We start from the raw sequence: 23,337 nt of genomic DNA on the forward strand, positions 1-23,337 counted from the left end.
TATTTGACAGAGAGAGAGAGATAGCGAGAGCAGGAACACAAGCAGGGGGAGTGGGAGAGGGAGAAGCAGGCTTCCTGCCGAGCAGGGAGCCCGATGCGGGACTCGATCCCAGGACCCCAGGATCATGACCTGAGCCGAAGGCAGACGCTTAACGACTGAGCCACCCAGGCGCCCTTCATTGACATTCTTTTCAAATATAATACTTCTGCAACTTAAACTCTGTTAACTCGATATCTATGATAATTCATATCTACATTTCATGAAAATAAAATTATTCTTAAGTAACTTAATACGGTAAACAGAGGAGCAGGAGTAGTGTTTTCAGTAATCCTGGACACTTTATCCATTTATAAATAGGCACTAAATATTATCACTATTATGCATATTTATCCAGGTGGGATAGCATGACGTTATGGAAAGAGCAATAGCTTTTGAACTAAAGAGATCTAGGTTCAAATCCCAGCTCTGCTATTTCCTAACCGTGTAACTTTGGGAAAGATACTTAATAGTAATTAAGCCAGGAGACTGGGATCTGGGTAGGCTGCTAAGAGGGTTGCAATTATATTTGTTTTTTAATCTGACACAAATAGAGTGAAAATAGTGTTTGTTAAAATTGAGATATGAGGGGGGGCGCGCCTGGATGGCTCAGTCAGTTAAGCTTCCAACTTTTGGTTTCGACTCAGGTCATGATCTCATGGGTGGTGAGATGGGGCTCTGCACTCAGTGGGGAGTCTGCACCTTCCCCCACTCTCTCTACCCCTTCCCCCACTCACGCTCTCCCTTTCTCTGTCTAAAATAAGTAAATGAATCTTAAAAAAAAATTTAGATATTATGTACATGGACAAGTATTTTATTGTCCTTTGTATGTTCGTGTTGTTTGTGAAATAGGTCATAATTTTTAAAAACTATTTCAAAGAGAATGAAACTAGGAAGTACAGGGAGGCAGCTCTGAATTAGACAGGAGGATAAATTCTCTAGTAGAGTTGGATGTAATGAACTCATTGCCACACTCCATCCATCCATTCATTCATCAAATACTTACTGACCACTTACATTATGAGGGACAGTATATTTCCTGTCACAAGAAGGACACAACTGAAACTAAAGGACTACTTATCAGGGATTTTGTTAAAAGTCTTCACACATTGGCTAGGAGTGAGCTCTAGAGGACTTTAAGGATCCTTACTTATCCTGAAACTCCATGTACGAAGCATATTTTCTCACAGAAACAATACTACCAAAGGTAGCACTAGTGAGAAAGCTATAACTTTTTGAAGAAATCTCAGAACATGCCACTAGCTCTCTGATAGTAGAGCCGTAAAAGGTGGTGGGAGTCGACCTGTTCTGACAGAGCTCTGGCTGCCTTCACAGGAAGGTGGGGAGGAGAGTAATGAGCATCAAGGGCATCATATTTCCAAGACAAAAGCAGCAACGATGACTGGGACCCAAGGATGATCCCCAATAGATGATTTAACCTATAACTTTTCTAACTGTCATATTTTCCAAGACAGCACTATGGGAGGGGCATACAAATCATTGGAGACTATTTCCTGTTTTATAACATCCAGTGGAATCCAATCCAGAAGCCTAACTTGTTTTGCGTTGGAGGATAGGGGTAGACAGGAAGAGATGGGGCAGGGAGAAGGAGAAGGATGGGCTTTTTCACATATAAATATTTTATTTGAAAGACATCTATGTGCCTGGCCATTCCTATGTTTTCCTGATAAAATCTAAGCTGAAGAAATACAAAAGTTTAATTCCTGGCTGTTTTGAATGACTTAGACTGAATTACAAAATTAATTGGATATAATTATGCTGTCTTCACAATGACAATCACCTGCATAGAATCTAACAATGTACAAAGGACTTCCATGTATATTAGTTCATTTTATCTTGTGAAGAAGTAAGCAGATTAGATACTGTTATCTCCATCACTATCCAGGACAGTGAAACATCAAGAAGGTAGCTGCCTTGCTCGTTGAGAAAGTAGAGAAGCACAGACTAACGCTTCCAACAGTCTGACCCCTATTGTATACTGACCAGGGCCTTAATCATGACATTAGATGACCCCTGTGAATTTGAGAGTCCCTGGGACTGATAAAGTACTTCCACTTCTACCTCACATCCCTGCATTTTTTTAAAAAGTATCTCTCACTGTAAATAATCTTCCTCGTGACCCTGGAGGATCTGACCACCTGAACCTATATAAAACATAGTTTTCCCCATTTTCAAGATGAACCTCAAAAGGTTAAACAGAGTTACCATCTGACCCAGCAATTCTACTCCTCATTATATACATCAGAAAATTGAAAGCGTGTGTCCACACAAAGTCTTGCATATGAATGTTAATAAAAGCATTATTAGTAAGAGCCAAAAAAATAGAAACATCTCAAATCTCCACCAGCTGATGAATGGAAAGAAAGTTGAGTGTAACCATACAAGGGAATATTTTTCAGCCATAAAAAGGAATGAAATAGTGATACCTCATACAACATGGATGAACTTTGAAAACATTATACTAATGTGAAAGAAGCCAGGCACAAAAAGTCACATGTTGTATGATTCTTTATATGAAATGTTTGAGAAAGGCAAATACACAGAGACAGAGAGTGGATGAATGGTTTCCAGGGGTTGGAGAGAGAGGGAATGGGGAGTGACTGCTAATAGGTATGAGGTTTTTTGTGGGGGGAGATGAAAATGTTGTTTAACTAGGTAATGGTAATTGTTGCCCAACTCAGTGAATATACTAAAATCATGGAATTGTACACTTTAAAAGGGTGAATTTCATTGAGTGCAAATTAAATTTCAATAAAGCTATTACTTAAAAAAGAAGAAGAAAGAAACCCAAGCTGGGAGAGGTGAATTGCTCAGTCCTTTGCCTTTTACAGAGGATTTTTTTTTAAGATTTTTTATTTATTTATTTGAGAGAGAGAGAGCACGAGTGGGAGGAGGGGCAGAGGGAGAAACAGACTCCCCGCTGAGCAAGGAGCTCAGATTCTCCAAGAGTCTCCATGGCAGAAACTTAACCGACTGAGCTACCCAGGCGCCATACAAAGGATTTTTAATGATCGAGATTCAAAGTTCAGTTCACTTCAACTCAGTTAAAAGCAAATGGTTTAGAACTGATCATTTCTAAGTGTTATGTATATTAATCCTTCTTAGATTATGGGGCCCTAACATGAAGGCTTGAGGAAGTATCCTCTCTAGCACTCACTATCAAAAACTCATGGGTTCCCATGTCTTATCAAGTTAAAGTTTTGTTATAACCCTTAGATAAAACAGAAAACATATAATCCACTTTGTATTTTGACACAGGAAAAACATACTCTTTAGGCTATCCTGAAGAACATGCATAACTTTTGCACACCATTTTAACAAGGAAAATGCCAATCAAAGTCAATCAAAGTAGTTTTCCACTCATCAGCTTTCACTTTCATTTCCACACGGGGTTTCCGCCCAGTCTACCAGAAGTTAACTATTGATGCCTGCCTCAGAGAGCAGACTGCAAATGTTACAAAGACCTGGCTTTTTTTCTTTTTTCTTTTGGGTTCCACAAAAACCAAATCTTTCTTCTCAAACTCTGTTTCTAAAATTTCAACTAATTCCTGAAGTTTGCGGTCTTTTAAATGCTAAAATATTAATAATATCATTCCATTTTCTCCCCTAAAATTCAGAAGCATACTGAGACCCATTATCTAAACAGCCTTTTCTTGATATAACTGACCGGATGGCAAGAGAGCTAACAACAGAGTTACTACATCAGGTTGATAAATAAACCCTATCTTTGGCAAGAGCATCATGTGGATAAAGGACAGAGATTCAGATGATGTTCCTGCTGTCTTCCCCCACCAAAGATATTCACCCACACCACCCCCGATCCTAGAACAACAAGGTATCATGGTCACCATCACATTAGAGCACTGTGAACTACATAAAACCAAAATAAAATGAATAACAACTCCCCTGGACACCAAAAATAAATGGGCCAGCCAGAAATAGTGTTGTCAGAGACACTGAAATGAGCTCCATGGCAGAGAGGACAGCTGAAATGCACTGATACTGGGAGATCCCAAGGACTCCTGGGCTCCAGACTCACTTCTCCATCCATTTGGCCCAACCAACACCAGCAGGCCTTGGTGTTTTGTTCACAACTGGTTCAACCCAGACAGATTATTTGCTGAGCTTCTAGGATTCAGGGGGTGACATATCAGTTTATGGCCTCAATTATTTTTCTAGCTTTTCAATAATCCTTTCTCCAACCTTCTCTAGGAAAGAAGGTGATTTCAAAGGCACAAGTAAGACTCTCTAGGCATAAGAGCTAAGAGTTCACAGTGATACCATAAATGATCATGGCTACAACAAGAAGGCTTTGACCATGAGGAGGGGTGGGTGGGAGGAGACACAGCCAACTTGAACCTCAATCAACACCCTAGTGCTCCAGCCATGACAAAAAGCCTATTTGTGAACTCACTATGCTCTCTGCTGCCTCTAGGACTTTTCATGGGTGGCAGCATTAGCCTGGAACGTCATTGTTCTTCACCTCCCACTCAGCTCTGACTTGACTATCTCCAACTTGCCCTTGGGACTTGACTTAGATATTACCTAGTAAAGAAAGCCTATCTGACCCAAAGCCTGTGTCCACACAAAGTCTTGCATATGAATGTTAATAAAAGCATTATTAGTAAGAGCCAAAAGGGCCCCTCCCAAGTGCTTCCACAGCATATTGGGGACCCCTCTTATTACTGGAATTGTCTGTTTGACTGTCTTGCCAGTTAGAGTCAGAATTTTTCAAGAACAGGAAGGATCTCCTTATTTTTTTTTCCCCCAAAATAAAAATCTTCTTAGTGGCTTTTGTTGTTGTTTTAATAATCATAGAAGTACTACACCTGCGTACTCTAGTTTCTCCCTTTCTCAAAGGATGGCATCACCTAGAAGTTGCCCAAGCAAGAAAGCCTGGCCTCATTCATTCATCCAAAACACAACAAAAAAGAAAGAGGTTTCCCACTCTGTACCAGGTTCTACACTAATCACTATATCTAGTAATGAATGAGACAAACCCTGTCCCTGCTATCATGGAGCTCAGATTCTAAAGAGAAGACAGACCTTGAACAAAGAACTCATATTGTTAAAGGGAAAAGTGCAAGGCACTTGGAAGTTTACAAGAGTGGCAGCCTAGCTGAGATAGGAATGGAGAGATGCATTGGTGGGAGGTCATCTTCGGGCTTCTTCTCCCTTCCTGGCTCTGCATCCAATCAACAGCGTAGCCCTGTCACCTCTGCTTCTGAACTCTCCTTCTCTCTTTCATCTGTCCATCTCTTCCACTCCTACACTGTCAGCACCACCAGCCGTTGCCCAGAATCCTGCCATAGCCTCCTGACTGCCCTCTCTGCCTTAGACTTCCCTCCTCCAACCCAGAGTCCGTGCAGAAGCCAAAGGGAATTTTCTAAAAGGAAAATCTGATCATGTCACCTCCCTGTTCACAAACTTTTGGCAATTCCCCCACTGAGCTCCGTTAACACTTAAAAGCTTTTACACAATTTGCAAGGCCTTGCATCCTGGCTTCTCTCAGTCTTTCCCCGCTCTTTAAAATTATTTATTTATTTATTTGTCAGAGAGAGAGAGAGAGAGTGTGTGTGCACAAGCAGGGGGAGCAGCAGACAGAGGGAGAAGCAGACTCCCCACTGAGCAAGGAGCCTGATACGGGACCAATCCAAGGACACTGGAATCATGACCTGAGCAAAAGGCAGACGCTTAACTGACTAAGCCACCCCCCCCTTTTTTTAAATTATTTATTTATTTGTCAGAGAGAGTGTCTTTCTCCAGTCTTGAGATTTCTCTGCATTCCTTACACCCACTCACTAAGGTATATTAACTTAGTGAGGTTTTTGCTCAGCTGAATCAGGGCACCTGGCTGGCTCAGTCGGTAGAACATGTCTCTTGACCTCAGTGTGAGTTTGAGCCCCATATTGGGTGTAGAGATTACTTAAAAATAAAATCTTTAAAAAACAAAAAAAGGGCGCCTGGGTCCCTCTCCCTCTGTCTGCCACTCCCTCTGATTGTGCTCTGTCCAATAAATAAATAAATCTTAAAAAAGAAAAAGAGGGGCACCTGGGTGACTCAGTTGATTAAGCCTCCACTCTTGATTTCGGCTCGGGTCATGATCTCAGGGTCATGAGATGGAGCCCTCCAGGGGGCTCCATGCTGGGCGTGGAGGCTGCTTAAGATTCTCTCTCTCCCTTTCCCTCCGCCCCTCCCCCCTCCAGTTCAAGGGCCTGGGCACTCTCGGGCTCTTTCCATCTTTCTCAAATAAATAAATAAATAATGGAAAAAAATATCTGTGCTTATGATCCCTCAAAGTTTAGAATTGCCCCTGCCTTTACTTGTTCATCTAACAGCTTTTTGAATGTCTCAAGACGCCAGTGAAAACAAAACCAGTATGCTTGGGGCACTGTGGTTTGGTGAGCATAGATGTCGTTTTTTCTTTTCTTTTCTATTTTTTTTTTGATGAGAGTGCACTTCACCGGGAGCATTCCTTTCCCAAGGCCGTAAGGACAGAGAAACCCCGGAGAGGCTCTGGGAATGGCTGGACCTAAAAGCAGCAGTGACGAGGCCCAGATTCACCTCATCTAGAATAGGAACCCGACTGTGATAACTTGGATCTCCATAAAGGTAGAAAAAAAACCTTTTAGGGCTTTTTTCTTTTCTCCCCTCCCTCCCCACAGACTTCAAGATCCAAGTGGAAAAATTTGCCAGCGTGGGTGGGGCCTCAACAGGCTGAATCACTGTGTTGTGTTGAGACTGCCCGAGAAAGCAAGCACTGCAGCTGGTTTTGCTGGCCTTTTCGTGTTAAAGATGACATTATTAGAAAATGGGTAAACAGGAGAGGGCAGTGGAGGCCCTCTCTAGAACTTGCAGCCACGGACCTCCACCCCTTAGGGATTTTGTGTAGGATCTGCCATTTTGATCCTATCTATAAAACCAAACTGTAAACATTCCACCAATGTAACCTCTCCTTCTCTGAATGGTCCTTTCATTTCCCAAGGACGTTGAGAATCACTGGAGTCATCCCGGCTGCCACTTTATGCCTGCACAGCTTTACACAAGTTATTTGAAGCTTGGTCTCCTCACAGGCCTAATGGATATAATAATACCTATCTCATCAGTTAAGAAAATGAACTGAAAAACAGCTAAAATAAAATATGTTAAGCATCTAAAAAGGTGCCTCGTATATAATAAACACTGGATAAATATTATTTATTATTATTAGCTACTATTATGATCTTAAAAAGTCCAGTCAGATATTAGAAAAGGTCTTTTACTCTACATTTATAATTTTATCATCCCAGTTTAGGTGAAAAATTGTCTTCTTTTAAACTCATCATTAAAAACAAGCATACTTTTCTTGACTTTTCAGTTTCCTATCCTAACCAATCAATTAATACACAATTATCCTCCTTAGAACAAGGCAATTTACTGTGAATACATCCAGTGACTACTGAGTGGAGGCTGGGGGAAACACAAATTCACTAGAATTGGCTGGAGGAAAATAGGGCAGGGGAAATCCAAATCTAAATCCAACAAGTTTAGTTTAGGTGATGAGCATTTACTGAGCACTTACTACATACTGGCATTATACTAAATGCTAGAAAGTAGAAAAGCATGAACAAGAGGTGTTTTCTGTCCTTGAGGAGCTTATAGTCAGGGTCATATTTTGAGATTGGAGAATCAGGGAAGGCACCCTTCCCCCCCCACCCCCCACCCCCCCCCAAAAAAGGAAATGGTGCTTGAGCTGCAACTTGAAGGATGAGTAGGCTGGCAGGTAGGGAATAGGAGAGAAAAGGTATTCTGGGTAGAGGGGACCACCAGAACAAAAACTCAGAAAGATGAAACAGCTTCAACTTGCAAGCAGTTCAGAACTAATGGAGCAAAAAGCATGTGATGGAAACTATAGGGAAATAAAAGAGATTTACAGTATCCTTAGAGAAGACAGCACCACACTCCATTCAGCTAAGTAGGAGGTATTAATGGTTCCAGTCCTGACACCACCATACTTTTCCCAGGGGAGCCCCCCAGCCTAGAAAGGACTCACTCTTTTAGGTCACAAAAATAAGGAGTTTTTTAGGCCCATATTAGGGGACATTGGGTTAGTTCCTTTGCTCCTCTTTGTGCCTTTATTTCCTCACTTGTAAATTGGGATGGTAGTTCTGTTTCTTCACAGGGTCGTGGTGAGCATTACATGAGATAGTCATGCACACGCTTGGAGTAGCCCCTGGCACATAGAAAGTGCCTGGCGTTTGCTGGCTCATCATCCGCGTGCTGCTCTGGTCTCACTCATCCCAGATATGCGGGAGGGAGGGGGTGTGTGTGGGTGGGAGCGACCCATGAGAAAGCACACGGCAAGGAGTATGTATGTGAAAATCATTCTTGGGGTGCCTGGGTGGCTCAGTCGTTAAGTGTCTGCCTTCGGCTCAGGTCATGGTCCCAGGGTCCTGGGATCAAGTCCCACATCAGGTTCCCTGCTCCGCGGAAAGCCTGCTTCTCCCTCTTCCACTCCCCCTGCTTGTGTTCCCTCTCTCGCTGTGTCTCTCCCTGTCAAATAAATTTTAAAAAAAGAAAAGAAAAGAAAAAGAAAATCGTTCTGACCCAACAGCCTGTCAGGGTTTATGATCATGGTGCATAAAGTCTATGACACAATTTCTATAAGCCCTGGCAACCACCTTTCTGACAAAGAAGTGTGTGGTCGCCTCATTGTTATTTATTTATTACTTGACACACAGTGGGGAGAGACGTGAAATATCCCTCGCTGGCTTTTTCTCTGTGTCCTCTCTTGGTTGCTGTGAGTGGTTCCCGGCCCTGAGAATTGAGGACCAAGCCGTCATCTTAGACCAGGCTGCAGAGAGAAGGACTTCTTCTCAGGTGCGGCCTTCCAAGTGAGCTGACCTCTGCTTGGGGTCCAACTCAGATTATTTCCCTCTGCCCAGCCCCCCCGCCCCGCTCCCTCTAGCCACTCGTTCCATCAGCGGAGGTGACTCCCTCACTTCTCTGTTACAAATCACCTCTGGACCAAAAGGAACACATCTGCAGACTCTCAGAGAGCACCCCGCACCACGTTGAGGAGCACTGTGGCTCTGCTCACCCGTTCTGCACGGCAGCAGATGCAAAGAGTGAAAAAAAGAGGAGGGGTTGTTAGCATCCCCTCTTCCCACCACCAGCACCATACAGCTGTTCAGAGGTTTAGTCTTCAAAACCACTTAATACTCCTGCAAGCTCTCTGTCTTAAAAACAAACAAACAATCAAAAAAAACCCCACAACAGTATCCATGACAACTCTGAGTAAAAAAAAAAAACCCAACCCCAAAAATAGCAACACTAAGAGTAGGCTGTTTAATTCTCAGCCAGTTTATATGGAGCACGTTCTTTGTCCACAGGACTATCTGGTAGGATGTACATTAGGTCCTCGTGAAACATTTCTATTCACAAGTTGAGGGAAGACGGGGTAACCCCATGTCAACACCACTTTATTCACTCTTTTTTGAACGTGGAATTTCATTATATTATGTCAAAGATATCAATCCAAGAATGAAAGGACGCCACTATCTGAGGGTCTCAGTCCTCAGTCCACACAGTCTGTGGGCAACCCCAGGGGGCACCAAAGAGCTACTTCTTTTTTTAGCATACTGGGATGTAAGAAATCCTGGGTGCTCTTTCCAGGCCATAAAATCCCAGTAGACAGGTTCTATTGTACAGACTTCCTGGGATCAATCCAGGGCACAGGGAGGTGGGGACTTGTATTACATTATCAGTAATTTGGCTCTTGGCCAAATCTAAGGATAAACATATCAAGACAGAGTACTTCAAGAGTTCAATCAGAAGTTTCAAGCAACAATGCCAGATTCTTTTTGAAAGAAAATGGTTGTGGCTGAGGCCACCTTATACTGCAGACAGTATCCAGATATCTAGAGTGGTCCAAGCCAGCCACTGAGAAAATAAAGACAGCTGACTAGGTCTCCTGGGCCCACTATGGTCTAGTTTCAGATTTTCAGGGTGCCATTTAAACTTCTTTATTTGGGCACCTGGGTGGCTTAGTTGGTTAAGGGTCCAACTCTTTTTTTTTTAAATATTTTATTTATTTATTTATTTGTCAGAGAGAGAGCACGCACACAAGCAGGGGGACCGGCAGGCAGAGGGAGAAGCAGGCGCTCCGCTGAGCAAGGAGCCTGATGTGGGACTCGATCCTGGGACCTTGGGATCATGACCTGAACCAAAGGCAGACACTCAACCGACTGAGCCACCCAGGTGTCCCCCAACTCTTGTTATCAGCTCAGGTCATGATCTCAGGGTAATGAGAGAGAGCCCTGCATTGGGCTCTATGCTGGGCATGGAGCCTGCTTAAGATCCTCTCTCTCCCTCTGGGCCCCCTCCCACTCTCTCTCTCTCTAAAAAACAACAACAAAACTTCCTAATTTATTCAAGAAGTAAACCAGGGGTAAAAATGGAAAGACAGAATCATTGGTACAGGCAATTGTCCATGAACCAGAGTGCTCAGCGCATACATTTATCGGGACACATACACTCTTAATATACTCTTAAAAGAGACATCATTATGGTAAGAATGCCCACAAACTAAGCCATGAGTCATATTTTTCTGAGACATCACTATCCCATGGTGCTCCTTCTAATCAGGATAACACGATTTTCCATCCACATGACCTACCTTCTCAAAGTCTCGAAGAGCCTGGGTCTGCACCTGAGGGGGTTTTTCAAATGCTCTCAAGGAAGGCGTCTGTCCAAAGAGGGTCTTTTCACCACTTCTCCAGATCTGTGATTGCACTGGAGGGCCTCGATCTTTAGTGTCACTAAGAAAAGCTGCCAGTGAAACAGAACGACAAAAACATTTTATATAACAGTAGCACTATGATCATTCTAACTGGCACATTCCAGCAGAATTTGGTTCCCACAAAATATAAACCAATTCTGGGCCACATGGAAACAGTTCACATAAAGTAGCCTGTGGTTGACCATATTAATAATGGTCCCCAGTGGGGTGCCTGGGTGGCTCAGGTGGTTAAGCATCTGCCTTCGGCTCAGGTCATGATCCCAGGGCCCTGGGATCAAGCCCCACATCAGGCTCCCTGCTGAGGGAGCCTGCTTCTCCCTCTGCCTGCCGCTCCCCCTGCTTGTGCGCACGCTCTCTCTCTGTCAAATAGATAAAATCTTTAAAAAAAAAAAAATAGTGGTCCCCAGTGAAACACACTGGTTTATGTCTGTGCCCCTTTGTGATATGATGCTCCTGCTACTTCATCAAGAAGTGGAGTCTCTTTCTCTAGCCTTTGGAGACATCAGACTGAGGTGGGCTTAGGGTTGTAGAGACAGGTAGTAGATGTAGAAAAATACATCTTTTCTTGGTTGACAGAGGAATCAATGACCCTTCATTACTGAGCATTTTTTTTTTTTTAAGTCTGAAAGAATGACAGCCATTACAATCCACTGAGCTCCATAGACAGCATCAGTATAAGTAAGAGCAAAAGGGGCTCTGGGTCACTCTGTGCCTCACTGAGGAAAAATTAACTCGACATACACTTATGGACAAAGGAGCTAAGGGGTAAAATGTCATCCTATGCTTTTTCCATCCCTTCCTTTTTTTTTCTTTCCTCTTTCCTTCCTTCCTTGTACATTCTGGTCTCCTTTGTCAAAAATCAATTGACCATATATGCGTGGGCACCAAGAGCAAAAATAAACAAGTGGGGCTACATCAAACTAAAAAGCTTTGACTCACAAAGGAAACCATTAATAATGAAAAGGCAAGCCATGGGATGGGAGCAAATATCCCTCCCTCCCTCCTTCCTTTTCTTTCTGCAAACTTGCCAGAATGAGCACAAGAAGAGGTCTCCAGATATTGCCGTCAACTCAGACTTTTGTCTCTGCTAAGAAAAGAAAGAAAAAGAGGAGGAAGACAAAAAGGATCAGGAAGATGATGGTAAGGGGGAAAATGCAGAAGATAAAATATGACGAAGAAGAAAATAGTCATGAGAAATAGGATGATTCCAATGTAGCTTTTATTTTTCTTGTCTAAAAGTATTTAACTCCTCATTACGCCACTGGTTTCAAAGAAAAAAACGTTGAAATGTAAGGCCGTATGATTTGTTTTTAAACTGCACACTATATAGTGTCTTCATTTGTGTAAAATTAACACAGTATCAGGCGTGTCTTTTGACAGCCCTGTCCTTAATAGTATATTTTCAAAAGCCACGAACCTTGCCTGGTAGAAGATAGGGGTTTAAATTAGAACAGAAATTTCAAGCAAGTTTTATTGGTGCACAGCACAAATTAGTTATGGATAGAGGTGGTATTTTTTCCATATTCAGTTGTCTTTCATTCAGCTTGTACGAAATAATTGTTGTTCTGTTAATTGTATACCACTCTGTGATTGCAAATTAATAATAATTACAGTAATGCTGCACCTGTTCTGTTGATATTCTGATTACTTCTAAGTAAATGCAAATGCTTTACTAAACAGAAATTGGAAAGAATTATTTATCCCACATTTAGGCAAAATTAAATAGGCTATTGAATGGAAGGCGATTTGATGAAACAGAACAATACATTATAGTTAGATTAGTGGGATGTGATAGAAGGAAACGAGCCTTTGAAGCTTGGATATGAATCCTGACCACTTGCAAATTGTGGGAATTTAGGCAAATCTCTTTTTTTTTAAAGATTTTATTTCTTTTTTTGAGAGAGAGACAGAGAGACAGAGATAGTGAGAGAGCACAGTAGGGAGGAGAGGGAGAAAGAAGCAGGCTCCCTGCTGAGCAGGGGATGGGGGGGAGGGCTCAATCCCAGGACCCCAGGATCATGACCTGAGCTGAAGGCAGAGGCTTAACCGACTGAGCCACCCGGGCGCCCCCAAGGCAAATCTCTTAATTTGGCTGAGCCTCATTGCCTCGGTAAAAATGGGAATAGCAATACTTACCTCACAGAGCTTCTGTGTGAATTAAAGGAAATAAAAAATGAAAGTACTCAACCTAATATCTTGCCTGTAGTAGGTATCATCCCTACCCTTCCATTTTTGCCCGAGCCCTTTGATCTTTACCTCAAAATGGAGGATCCTGATGTTCAAAATAAGTATGGCAGACCCTTGGAATTTGTAGACTTAGCATACACAGTTACAAATGCTAATTTTAAGTGACTCTGAAATCCTCAACACATTCAAATTAAAACCTTTTCCATGTTGTGCATATGAACCATTTGTGCTTCAAGGCTGGTATGAAAAAGGCAAATCACTCAGCAAAGTAAGTAGAACCCTTACGTGATTAAAAGTTTTTATGCAAAATGCTCCCAGGAAGAGAACGATCTTCACTTTGGTTTCATAATTCAGGTAGCTCCCTGGCTAATGTTAGTTCAGTAATGATACGATATTATTATGAATACATTAATAATAATAATATTTACCGGGTGCTTATTCCTCGATAAACTCTGTACTAAGAGCTTCTCTCACTTAATCTCACTTATGAGGCTGACACTACTATTGTACATTTTAATGGTATACGAGTAGAGATTTCGTTTGAGTGGCAGAATCTATCTTAATCTTTTTACAAGTGCCTTAAACCTTGCAATTACAGAATCGTCAAAAGCATGAAGAGTTCGCATAAGTATTTCAATTATGATTTACTGCACTGTGCTGGGAAGGTGGGAAATTATATGCTACAGTGGTATGTGCAAGTCTGGAAATTCAGAGACTATTGCCATGATGACTTTAAAGGGGCCATAATTTATGGGAATTATGATCAGCAAGCACTCAAGAATTTATCAAGGCAAGGCCCACGGCCTCCTTACCTGCCGCATGACTTGTTCTAGGTACCATCTCCCCTTCATCCTCTGCAAAATAATCTCTGTGGAAAGAAAACATATTGTTAATTAACGGGATGCCTCCCCACATGGTCCCCCCATCCCTGGGGCAGTAAGACACCTATGTTCTGTTTTATTTCTCCACAAGTATTCATTAAGCTCCTACTATATATCAAGGGCAGTGTTAAGTGTTGGAGATACAAACACAAATGCCACAGGAAGGGTTCCCATCCTCAGTAAGTACTGAACAAACAATTCCATCATGAGGGAACAGCAAAGACCCCAAGTCGGGGAGGAAGTCAATCTGTTAGAAGAACAGAGAAAACCAGTTTTGTCACCCGACCATGCAGGACCTTGTGTGATGGGGTAAGGAGATTGAGTTTTATGTGAAGGGCAGTGGGAAACCATGGAAGGATTTTAAGTGAGGGAGTGAATGGTAAATGACCAGATTTAGATTTTAAATAGATGATTCTGGCTGCTGAGTGGGCCAGTGTGGGGGGAATAGAAATGGATGGGAAAAGCAAGAAGTTGTGATGGTTTTAACTAAGATAAGATACAGTGGAGATGGAGATAAGCAAAAAAGCTCAAGATATGTGTAGGAAGTAGAGCTGACTCAGAAAACTTGGCACCTTGGAAACCAGAGGCGCCTGGGTGGCTCAGTTGGTTAAGCGACTGCCTTCGGCTCAGGTCATGATCCTGGAGTCCCGGATCGGGCTCCCTGCTCAGCAGAAAGTCTGTTTCTCCCTTTGACTCTCCCCACTCTTATGCTCTCTCTCTCTATCTCATTCTCTCAAATAAATAAATAAAATCTTAAAAAGAAAAAAGAAAAATTGGAAACCAGATAAAGTCTGTTAATGGTAATGTTAAAAATACCACGGTTCGGTAGCAAGAGGTGTGTTTGTCTAGCACAGTGAAAGTCACCATCCGTAGCAAAGAAGGGAAAATTTTTTTCAAAACGTATTCAACAAATACTTGTTAAGCACCTACTATGTTTTTAGGCACTGTTTTAAGCACCATGAATATAGCAGTGAATAAAACAGACGGAAATGCCTGCACTCGTGGAACTTACAAAAAGGGGAAACAAATAAGTAAACTGTGTAGAGTAATTGGGGACAAGTACTATAAAACATTGAAGTAGGGAATGGGGAGAGGGAGTGCTGGAGGTACAGGGAAGAGGAAGGGATTGCAATTTTCAGTAGGCAATGTTTCTCTGAGAAGCAATAGGATAGTCATGGGGGTATTTGGGGAAAGAGTCTTCTAAGCAGAGAACATCAAATGCAAAGGCTCACAGGAGGGAGCATGCCAAAGTGTTTGGGAGCAGAAAGGAGGCCAGTATGTCTGGGCAGAGAGAGTGAGCACATAGTGAGGAAGTAGTAGGAGGTAAGGTCAAGGAAGTAATGGGAAGGCTATGCAGGGGTCAGAGCATATAAGGCCTTTCAGGCCATTGAGAAGAATTTAGCCACTAGAATCTTGTGAGTCAAAAGGAGAGCTGAACTGAGTGATGAATGTTTTAAATGGGCTGGCTACTGTTTTGACAACGGACTGGGTGGGGAAGGCAGAAACAGAGAGCCGAATAATCCTACAGAGAGATGCTTTCAACATTTAGTTTATTCCTTAAACTCTTGGGTACACCGGGCGCCTGGGTGGCTCAGTCGTTGAGCATCTGCCTTCGGCTCAGGTCATGATCCCAGGGTCCTGGGATCGAGCCCCGCATCGGGCTCCCTGCTCGGCGGAAGGCCTGCTTCTCCCTCTCCCACTCCCCCTGCTTGTGTTCCTGCTCTTGCTGTCTCTTTCTCTGTTAAATAAATAAATAAAAATCTTAAAAAAACAAAAACAAAAACAAAAAACCTCTTGGGTATACCCAGTTAGTCGTTCCAAAAAGAATTCTGTAGCCAGAGATTTAGAGGGCTTCTCTTTTTAAAAGCCAGAACACATTCACAGGGAGGCGGAAGAGAGACTTGCATTTGTTTAGAAATTGTTGTTCTTCCTTCTGGGCCTCAGGCCTGGATGCTGGCATGAATCTTCACTTTGTTAAGTTCCAGATGGACATCAAACTACCAGGCAAGGCACATTGGACTACACACACCACCTGGTGGTTTTTATTATTCGAAAGCAGATCAACAGCTTGTGGTTCTTCCAGGTCATCTGCCTCTTTCGCTTCTCTACTTCCCATTAAAAATGTTCCCTGAGAGTAGAACAATTAAAGAGATGATGGTAGCGCTTACGAATCCCCCTCTGTTGAGCTAAAGTAGGGGAAGGATGTTGAAGCCATCAGCCAGAGCAATGTGTTGAAAGATTTGTGGGGAGAAAACTTGCACTTAGCTGCTGCTATTCAGCCACTGAATGGATTCTTTTTTCCTCAGCCTGCAGACTTAGGTAGGTAACTGTGCATCTGCCATCAGCAACATGGTCACTCCCTAGGCCAAATCCAGCCTAGCCAACATGTTTTCATTTGGTCGGCACAAGGATGACCTACTTCTAACTTCTCTTAGAAAATGAATGGGTCTAGCAACACTGGGCCTGCCTTCCCACCTAGGGGGATAACCTGCTGCCTTTCAACAGAACAAACACATGATCTCCAGTTTGTCACAGTCCTTATCCTCCCTATCTTTGTAGTCCTAACTTGCACACCCACTTATGATACCCGCCTGGCTCCGTGTAGGTCTCTGAGACTGTCACCGTGGTATAGATCAAGTGCAGACAGAATTTCATTTCTGCTTTAATGCATAGTTTTGAGAATGGATAAGGAATATGTGTATATATACACAATGGAAAATTATGCAGCCATAAAAGGATGAGGTCATGCCATTTGAGACAACAGGGATGGACCTAAAGGATATTCTGTTAAGTGAAATAAGACTGACTGAGAAAGACAAATACCATATGATTTCACTCATATGTGCAATTAAAAAAAAACAAAAACCCAAATGAATAGAGAAACAAAATGCAGAATCAGACCTACAAATACAGAGAGAAAACTGATGGTTGCCAGGGGGTAGGGGTTGGGAAAAATGGGTGAAAAGGAGTGGCAGACACAGGCTTCCAGCCATAGAATGAATAAGTCAGGAGGAGAAAAGGTACAGCACAGGGAATATAGTCAATGATATTATAATAGCGATGTATGGTGACAGAGAGTAGCTACACTTGTGATGAACATAGAATGATGACAATACCTAAACTTGCCACTGTTATATACCTGAAACTAATGTAACATTGTGTGTCAACCACACTCAAATAAAAGGAAAAAAACTCACAGTCTTGAGTAACCTGATTGCTTCAGCATGCAATTCACTAATCTATGATGATAAACTACTAAAATTGGTTCATAAATCACTTTTACCTCTTGCGCTTCAGTTTCCTCAAATATTTGTAAAAGAAATGCACAGATTTTTCTAAGGTCCCTCACAGTAATTATGCAATTCTATTCCAATAGATGCTTAACTATAAAACTCATTTTAACAATTTCCAAGGATCTGGGGAACTTTCCAGACATGATCTCAATCAATCCTCTTTGCTCTGAAGATTCCACATTATAGATCAGGAGCAGGTTACAACAACGCAGAGCATACAGGCCCCATGAGATACTTCATCTTCTCCAGCCCACCCACACCCACTCTGAGCTAGCTGTCTGCCCATTGTGAATCAATAAGTGGAAGGATAGAGAGGTCACTTTGGATGGGTACTGAGTTAATGGACATACTTACAGTCTCAGGAGATTTTTAAAAATCACTTTAACTCTATTAACAGCTCAAGTTCCCTCCCTTATTGCCCAAGAGTGGGGCTCATCATCTGTTCCAAAAGGTTGGGAAGGAATCTGATGCTCCCCCAGGGAAGGGGCTCATAGTGAAGAAACACAGGGTATATGTCTAGGGGATTTCAATTTGTGACAACATCTGATTGTGCAAAGTGCAAAGAGAACTGACGTATACTAGAGACAGACTCCAAGCTAGCTAGGCCCCACACACACACGCCCACGGCTTTGTGAAGCAGTAATATAGGATGGTAAATTCTAAATTTTGCCAAGCCACTCTCTTGCTTAATTTGAAGAACCAAGCATTTTCCAAGTACAACCCACCCACAAGCTGTTCGCCCATTTATTGCTGCATGGTATCTTGCCCATGCTCTCTTGATTTGCTGATAAGTAGCTAAGAAGATATTGGACTCAAACAGCACATCAACATTCAATATCCCATATTACTAGTTTTTCCTACAGTTTTCCAGGGTGATTAGGTTGAGACTAATCAGAAAATAATTGACTTTCCCAAAGCCATCTGCTACACTCTGCTACTCTGTTGCTGTCAAACTGTGCTCTGATGATTTTTTTTCCAGTAATTTCCTAACTATAGCAGTTTCAATTATGTCAGGAATATCCAAGCACTCAATTTTGCTTTGCTCGAAAATGGCCACCCTGACATAGCTCCTTTCCAAAATGTAAGCAGCAGAGTGGTGCCACTTGTCTATTCTCTCCTAACATTGTGGGGAGGGGGTAGAAACGTGGGTCCTCCTTTTACCAAAGGGCAACACTACGATGGAGCCTTCAGAGAGAGAGTTTCTATAGGGCACCCATTGGCCTTCCTTTGCAAACTACACATTTGGTGTTATAGCCTTGTATTTTGGTCTGTTTAATTTGTGGACTGAGAAGAATGGATCATGTTATCGGACTGTATTATTCACGAGCAATGGCAAGATGGCAACCACACAACTTTACATTACAAAGCAGGTTGTGCAACAAATCTTTAAACAGTATGAGATGGTGGTATCCCAGGACCAAAGTCACCCCCCAAACCATGTCTGAGGAGCTGATGTCTGCCTAGTCCCCAGTACTTTCTTCTCCTTGGTTTCACTTATTAAAATTTTTAACCGAGGGATATTTCTTCCCTGATGAGTGTGCAAACTCCCAAAGGGACGGTTATTTTCAGGTCCTCTCCCCAGGGCAGTCACATCCACTTAGGTTGTTGGAGCGCCACACAGTTTGGGCCCCTCCTTCATCACTTACCACCACTCTTGCTTAAGATCTGTAAGCCTGTGGACAAAGGCCATCTCTTGGAGGCATTTTTCTATCTTTCAGACTTATTTTTATAGAGTTTTTTGGGTCATAAACAAAAACTCAGGAGGGGAAAAAACAATCTGCTATAGCAGTACTTAGAGCAAAAACCTGGGCCATGATTGACGTTCTTAGGTTTTTTTCCATTCCTTTTCATAAACATTTATTGAGAAGTGGCTTATATGGCAAGCCCTGGAAACATAAAGATGAAAAAGAAATATACTCCATCATCAAGGTGCTCAGAGTCTACTGGGGAAGGCAGATGGCATTCAAAGAGATAATTACAAGAATAATGAGATTTAAAACAGGGATTTCAGAACATAAATGAGATACCAATTAATTTTGTCCACCTGAGTAAGCACAAACTGCCCCCAGGACCTGCCCCCCACCCCAGGCAATGTTTTTACCTTTCCCTCTCCTCAAACCTTCCTTCTCTAAGCTCTAACCCTCAGGTAGGAGTATTAAGGGAAGTCAAGGGTGCAAACTGGTTCTTCATTTGCATTTCCCTGTTCAACACATTAGCTTTGTCTAACTACTTAGAACCCCCAAAGACGATTTAAAATGTCAAGCAAAGAAGGAAGAGGACTAAGATTTGTACCATAGTAAAAATGCCTCTAGATATGGACTAGAAGAGAATCTGCACAAGAGATAAGGATGGAGGTTTAGGATAGTAGAAAATACATGTGAATATCTGCCTTTTTTCTTTTTTTACTATTTTATACCAAAAGGTTAATTTTTTTTTTTTTTTAACTAGGCTCCACACCTAGCATGGAGCCCAATTCAGGGCTTGAACTCATGACCCCAAGATCAAGACCTAAGCTGAGATCAAGAGTTGGACACTTGGGTGCCTGGGTGGCTCAGTTGGTTAAGCTACTGCCTTCGGCTCAGGTCATGATCCTGGAGTCCCTGGATCGAGTCCCGCATCGGGCTCCTTGCTCGGCAGGGAGTCTGCTTCTCCCTCTGACCCTCCCGCCTCTCATGTGCTCTCTCTCTCCTCTCATCCTCTCTCTCAAATAAATAAATAAAATCTTTAAAAAAAAAAAAAGAGTTGGACACTTAACCGACTGAGCCACCCAAGCACCCCTAACAGTTTAATTTTTATTTTTTAAAAAAGAGAATGTATTTTGATGCAATTTACACTGCCCTTCAATGAAGCCCTCAAAAAAAGATAAACAGTGTAAGAGATTAGGTTCAGTCTGACCTCCTCAAACAGTGGGGATTATGTGGTGTGACAGGAAGGTTGTTGAAGTTTGCTCAGCACTAGACACTGAACCAAACACACATTCCATTCTAATTCTTATATTCTTTTTTTAAAAAAAAGATTTCATTTATTTATTTGAGAGAGAGTGAGAGAAAGCACGAGCAGGGGGGCCGGCGGGGGCAGAGGGAGAAGCAGGTTCCCTGCTGAGCAGGGAGCCCGATGTGGGGCTTGATCCCAGGACCCTGGGATCATGACCTGAGCTGAAGGCAGATGCTTAACTGACTGAGCCACTCAGGCACCCCTAATTCCTATGTTCTTAAAGCGCATTTGACATAAGTAACTAAATTCTGGTCCAAAGAAACCTTTCTGATGTTCAGAGTCAATTTTTTATATACATATTTTTTAAAGATTTTATTTATTTATTTGACAGAGAGAGACACAGCGAGAGAGGGAACACAAGCAGGGGGAGTGGGAGAGGGAGAAGCAGGCTTCCCGCTGAGCAGGGAGCCCAACACGGGGCTCGATCCCAGGACCCTGGGATCATGACCTGAGCCAAAGGCAGACGCTTAACGACTGAGCTACCCAGGTGCCCCAATTTTTTATATTTTTTATTTGTATCCACATTGAACACTTGCAAATAGAAAAGGGTTGGAAGGAGAAGAACTGTGGCCTACTTTCTCTAATGTGTGAAGTTCTGGCTCTGAGAACTTTTAAATGATAGGGTTTCACGAGCAGTGGCAGCTTAGGAACAGAGACGTCTACAGGTGACCATCTCTGGACTGCCTGTGCCTGCCTTCACAGTTCAACATGTTCTCTTCCAGTGGAATTCCCCTCAGCACCAATCTTGCATTAAATGTCCATCATTACTGTGGACAACCACCACCACCCACCACCAATGCTGTCACCAGAATTCATTAAATGCCCAATGCTTTCCAGGCAGCACCTCATTCAGTCTTCACAAAATCCTGTCCACTAGGTCCTGTGTCACAGATGAGGAAACAAGGGGCCTAGGAGGATGAAGTGACTTGCCCAAGATCATACACTAGCTGGTGTCAAGCCTGAACTTGAAAACGGCACTTGACTCCAAACCTTTACTCTTTCCAATATGTCTTATTTCTACCTACGCCTTTACCGGAAGCTTCCTCTGTACCTGGCTTGACTGCAGGGAAGTGACCCCTGAGAATCTGAGCGGAGAGGGAGGGTGGACAGTGATGCTCTGTCAAGATTGGATTTAGACTCAAATCCAGACACAAACTTGTTTTTTGAGATGTCCATCCCGGCTGGACACAGCTCACACTTGAGTATTTGAATACTGGTGTAATAGATGCCATGTGACAAATGAATTAAAATCCTAAAAGGGAAGTGGCTAGTATGAGTTTTTTTATAGGTCCTATCCTGAAAAGTGAGTCATCCATCATTTTATACTTCCCTATCTTTACCCAAATCTCTCTAAATGTTCATACCTTCCCTGCACGTCTTCTGTGCTAACCCTTGCCACCATCCCTAACAGACAAAGGGAAGAAACTAAAAGGCAGAAGAAGTGATGGGACAGACACAATCAAAACGGGACAGGCCCATAGTGAACAAGCTCTGAGACTTCTCAGATCTTCTTTTTCTCTTGCCAACAGAGACATGGAGTGTATCATCTATGCTCCCAATGTTACCAAAGCCCACCCCCTTTCAGCACCAGAACTGCAAAAACATATTTGCATGCAAATAGGGTAGAAGGCACAGATGCAGAGCACAAATACAGGGAGATGATAATTTTTTCTCATCCCAAGACCTATCATTATAACCTCTGCAAGCTAGGATGCTTAATTGGCAAAGCCCCCTCAGAACAGAGAGAGCATCCCTCGTGAGTGTCCCTCTGCATGCCGACTACGTGTGGGCCGACTTGGCACTGGTACAACAACCTCCACTCTTCTCCAGTACAGGCTGCAATTACACCCTTCACTCAACAGACTCTACCCACTGCGAGTGACCACGGCCAAATGGAACTCTGGCAGACAGTTTTCCGAAGCGCCACTAAGTCCTCAACAGCTACGGAGAGCTACAAGCATCATTGTGCATCTGCGACAACTGATCCATGTTTTATCACCTTCTTTGCTCTTGTACTAAGTCTTCGGCCTAAAAGGAATGAACATTATGTTTCTTGCTCTTATCCATCAAGGTTCAGAGAAACAAACCACTTAATGCCACAAAAAGGTAAAGGAAGTTCAAGTAATTCTTTTTCTCACTTTGCCCCATGAGGTTATCAGATGCCCAAATATCTAATAAATTCTCTTCCCTATGCCCTAAATCAGCTAAGACACTGATAATCACTCTTTCAAAAGAGACGTGAAAAATAATCTGCTTCAAATTCAGTCACATCACCGGGAGATGGTATATGGTCTCTCCACCCACTTCTCAAACTTAGCTTGTGCTTTTGATTTTTGGTCCTGGCAATGCATTCTGTAGTCCTCAGTCTTCATTAACAACCACTATTCACAAGGCACTGTGGTATGCCAAGGCAGTTGGCACAGTCCATCTCGGAGCCCTAGACCAAGCATCAAGAGATAGATATTTTTTTCCTGTATCTACCTACCTTTTATTCACATAATCTTTTACTGTTTCCTTTCTTTATTGCATCTATTTTTAATGATTTAAAAAGAATGACATGCTCCTTCTAGAAAATTTTGGAAAGGAGAAAAATGTATACAGAAAAGTAATAAAAAACGCTACCACTTAAAGGTAACATTGACAAAGATTTTTTCTTAAAGATTTTATTTATTTATTTGAGAGAGAGAGAGTGCATGAGCAGGGGGACAAGCAGGCAGAGGGAGAAGCAAACTCCCTGCTGAGCAAGGAGCCCAATGTGGGACTGTAGCCCAGGACCCTGGGATCATGACCTGAGCCAAAGGCAGACGCTTAACGACTGAGCCACCCAGGCGCCCCCCTTGACAAAGATTTTTTTTTTAAGATTTTATTTATTTATTTGACAGAGAGACAGACAGCGAGAGAGGGAACACAAGCAGGGAGAGTGGGAGAGGGAGAAGCAGGCTCCCCAACGAGCAAGGAGCCTGATGTGGGGCTCGATCCCAGGACCCTGGGATCATAACCTGAGCCGAAGGCAGATGCTTAACGACTGAGCCACCCAGGCGCCCCCCTCGACAAAGATTTTTAATGTATTTACTTTCAGTTGTTCTTCAGTTCATATACCTGTGAGAATTCCACAAAATAGAAATAACATTGCATGTGCAACTTT

General features: G+C 42.6%; 1 protein-coding gene and 1 long non-coding RNA gene across 4 annotated transcripts in view; one reads left to right on the forward strand and one right to left on the reverse strand.

The window, feature by feature from the left end:
• Positions 1-23,337, reverse strand: part of PDE4DIP (phosphodiesterase 4D interacting protein) — a 207,029-nt gene that overhangs the window by 140,167 nt on the left and 43,525 nt on the right. For both annotated transcript variants that reach the window (XM_045896835.3, XM_054512655.1), the window contains exons 2-3: positions 13,837-13,892; positions 10,715-10,866 (exon numbers count right to left, since the gene is read on the reverse strand). In XM_045896835.3, coding sequence (XP_045752791.2) covers positions 10,715-10,866; positions 13,837-13,892 — 208 coding nt within the window. The remainder of the gene's footprint in view (positions 1-10,714; positions 10,867-13,836; positions 13,893-23,337) is intronic.
• LOC123859196 (uncharacterized) overlaps positions 1-23,337 on the forward strand; it is a 30,994-nt gene that overhangs the window by 4,095 nt on the left and 3,562 nt on the right. The window contains exon 2 of one of the 2 annotated variants that reach the window (XR_010410754.1): positions 22,023-22,298. The exons of the other annotated variant lie outside the window; for it this stretch is intronic. This is a non-coding gene — a long non-coding RNA (uncharacterized LOC123859196). The remainder of the gene's footprint in view (positions 1-22,022; positions 22,299-23,337) is intronic. 2 annotated transcript variants of the gene reach the window in all.

This window comes from Mirounga angustirostris, unplaced genomic scaffold, assembly GCF_029215605.1.
Source record: "Mirounga angustirostris isolate CCGP_5_RB_7025 unplaced genomic scaffold, mMirAng1.0.hap1 SCAF_4, whole genome shotgun sequence".
NCBI lineage: Eukaryota > Metazoa > Chordata > Mammalia > Carnivora > Phocidae > Mirounga > Mirounga angustirostris.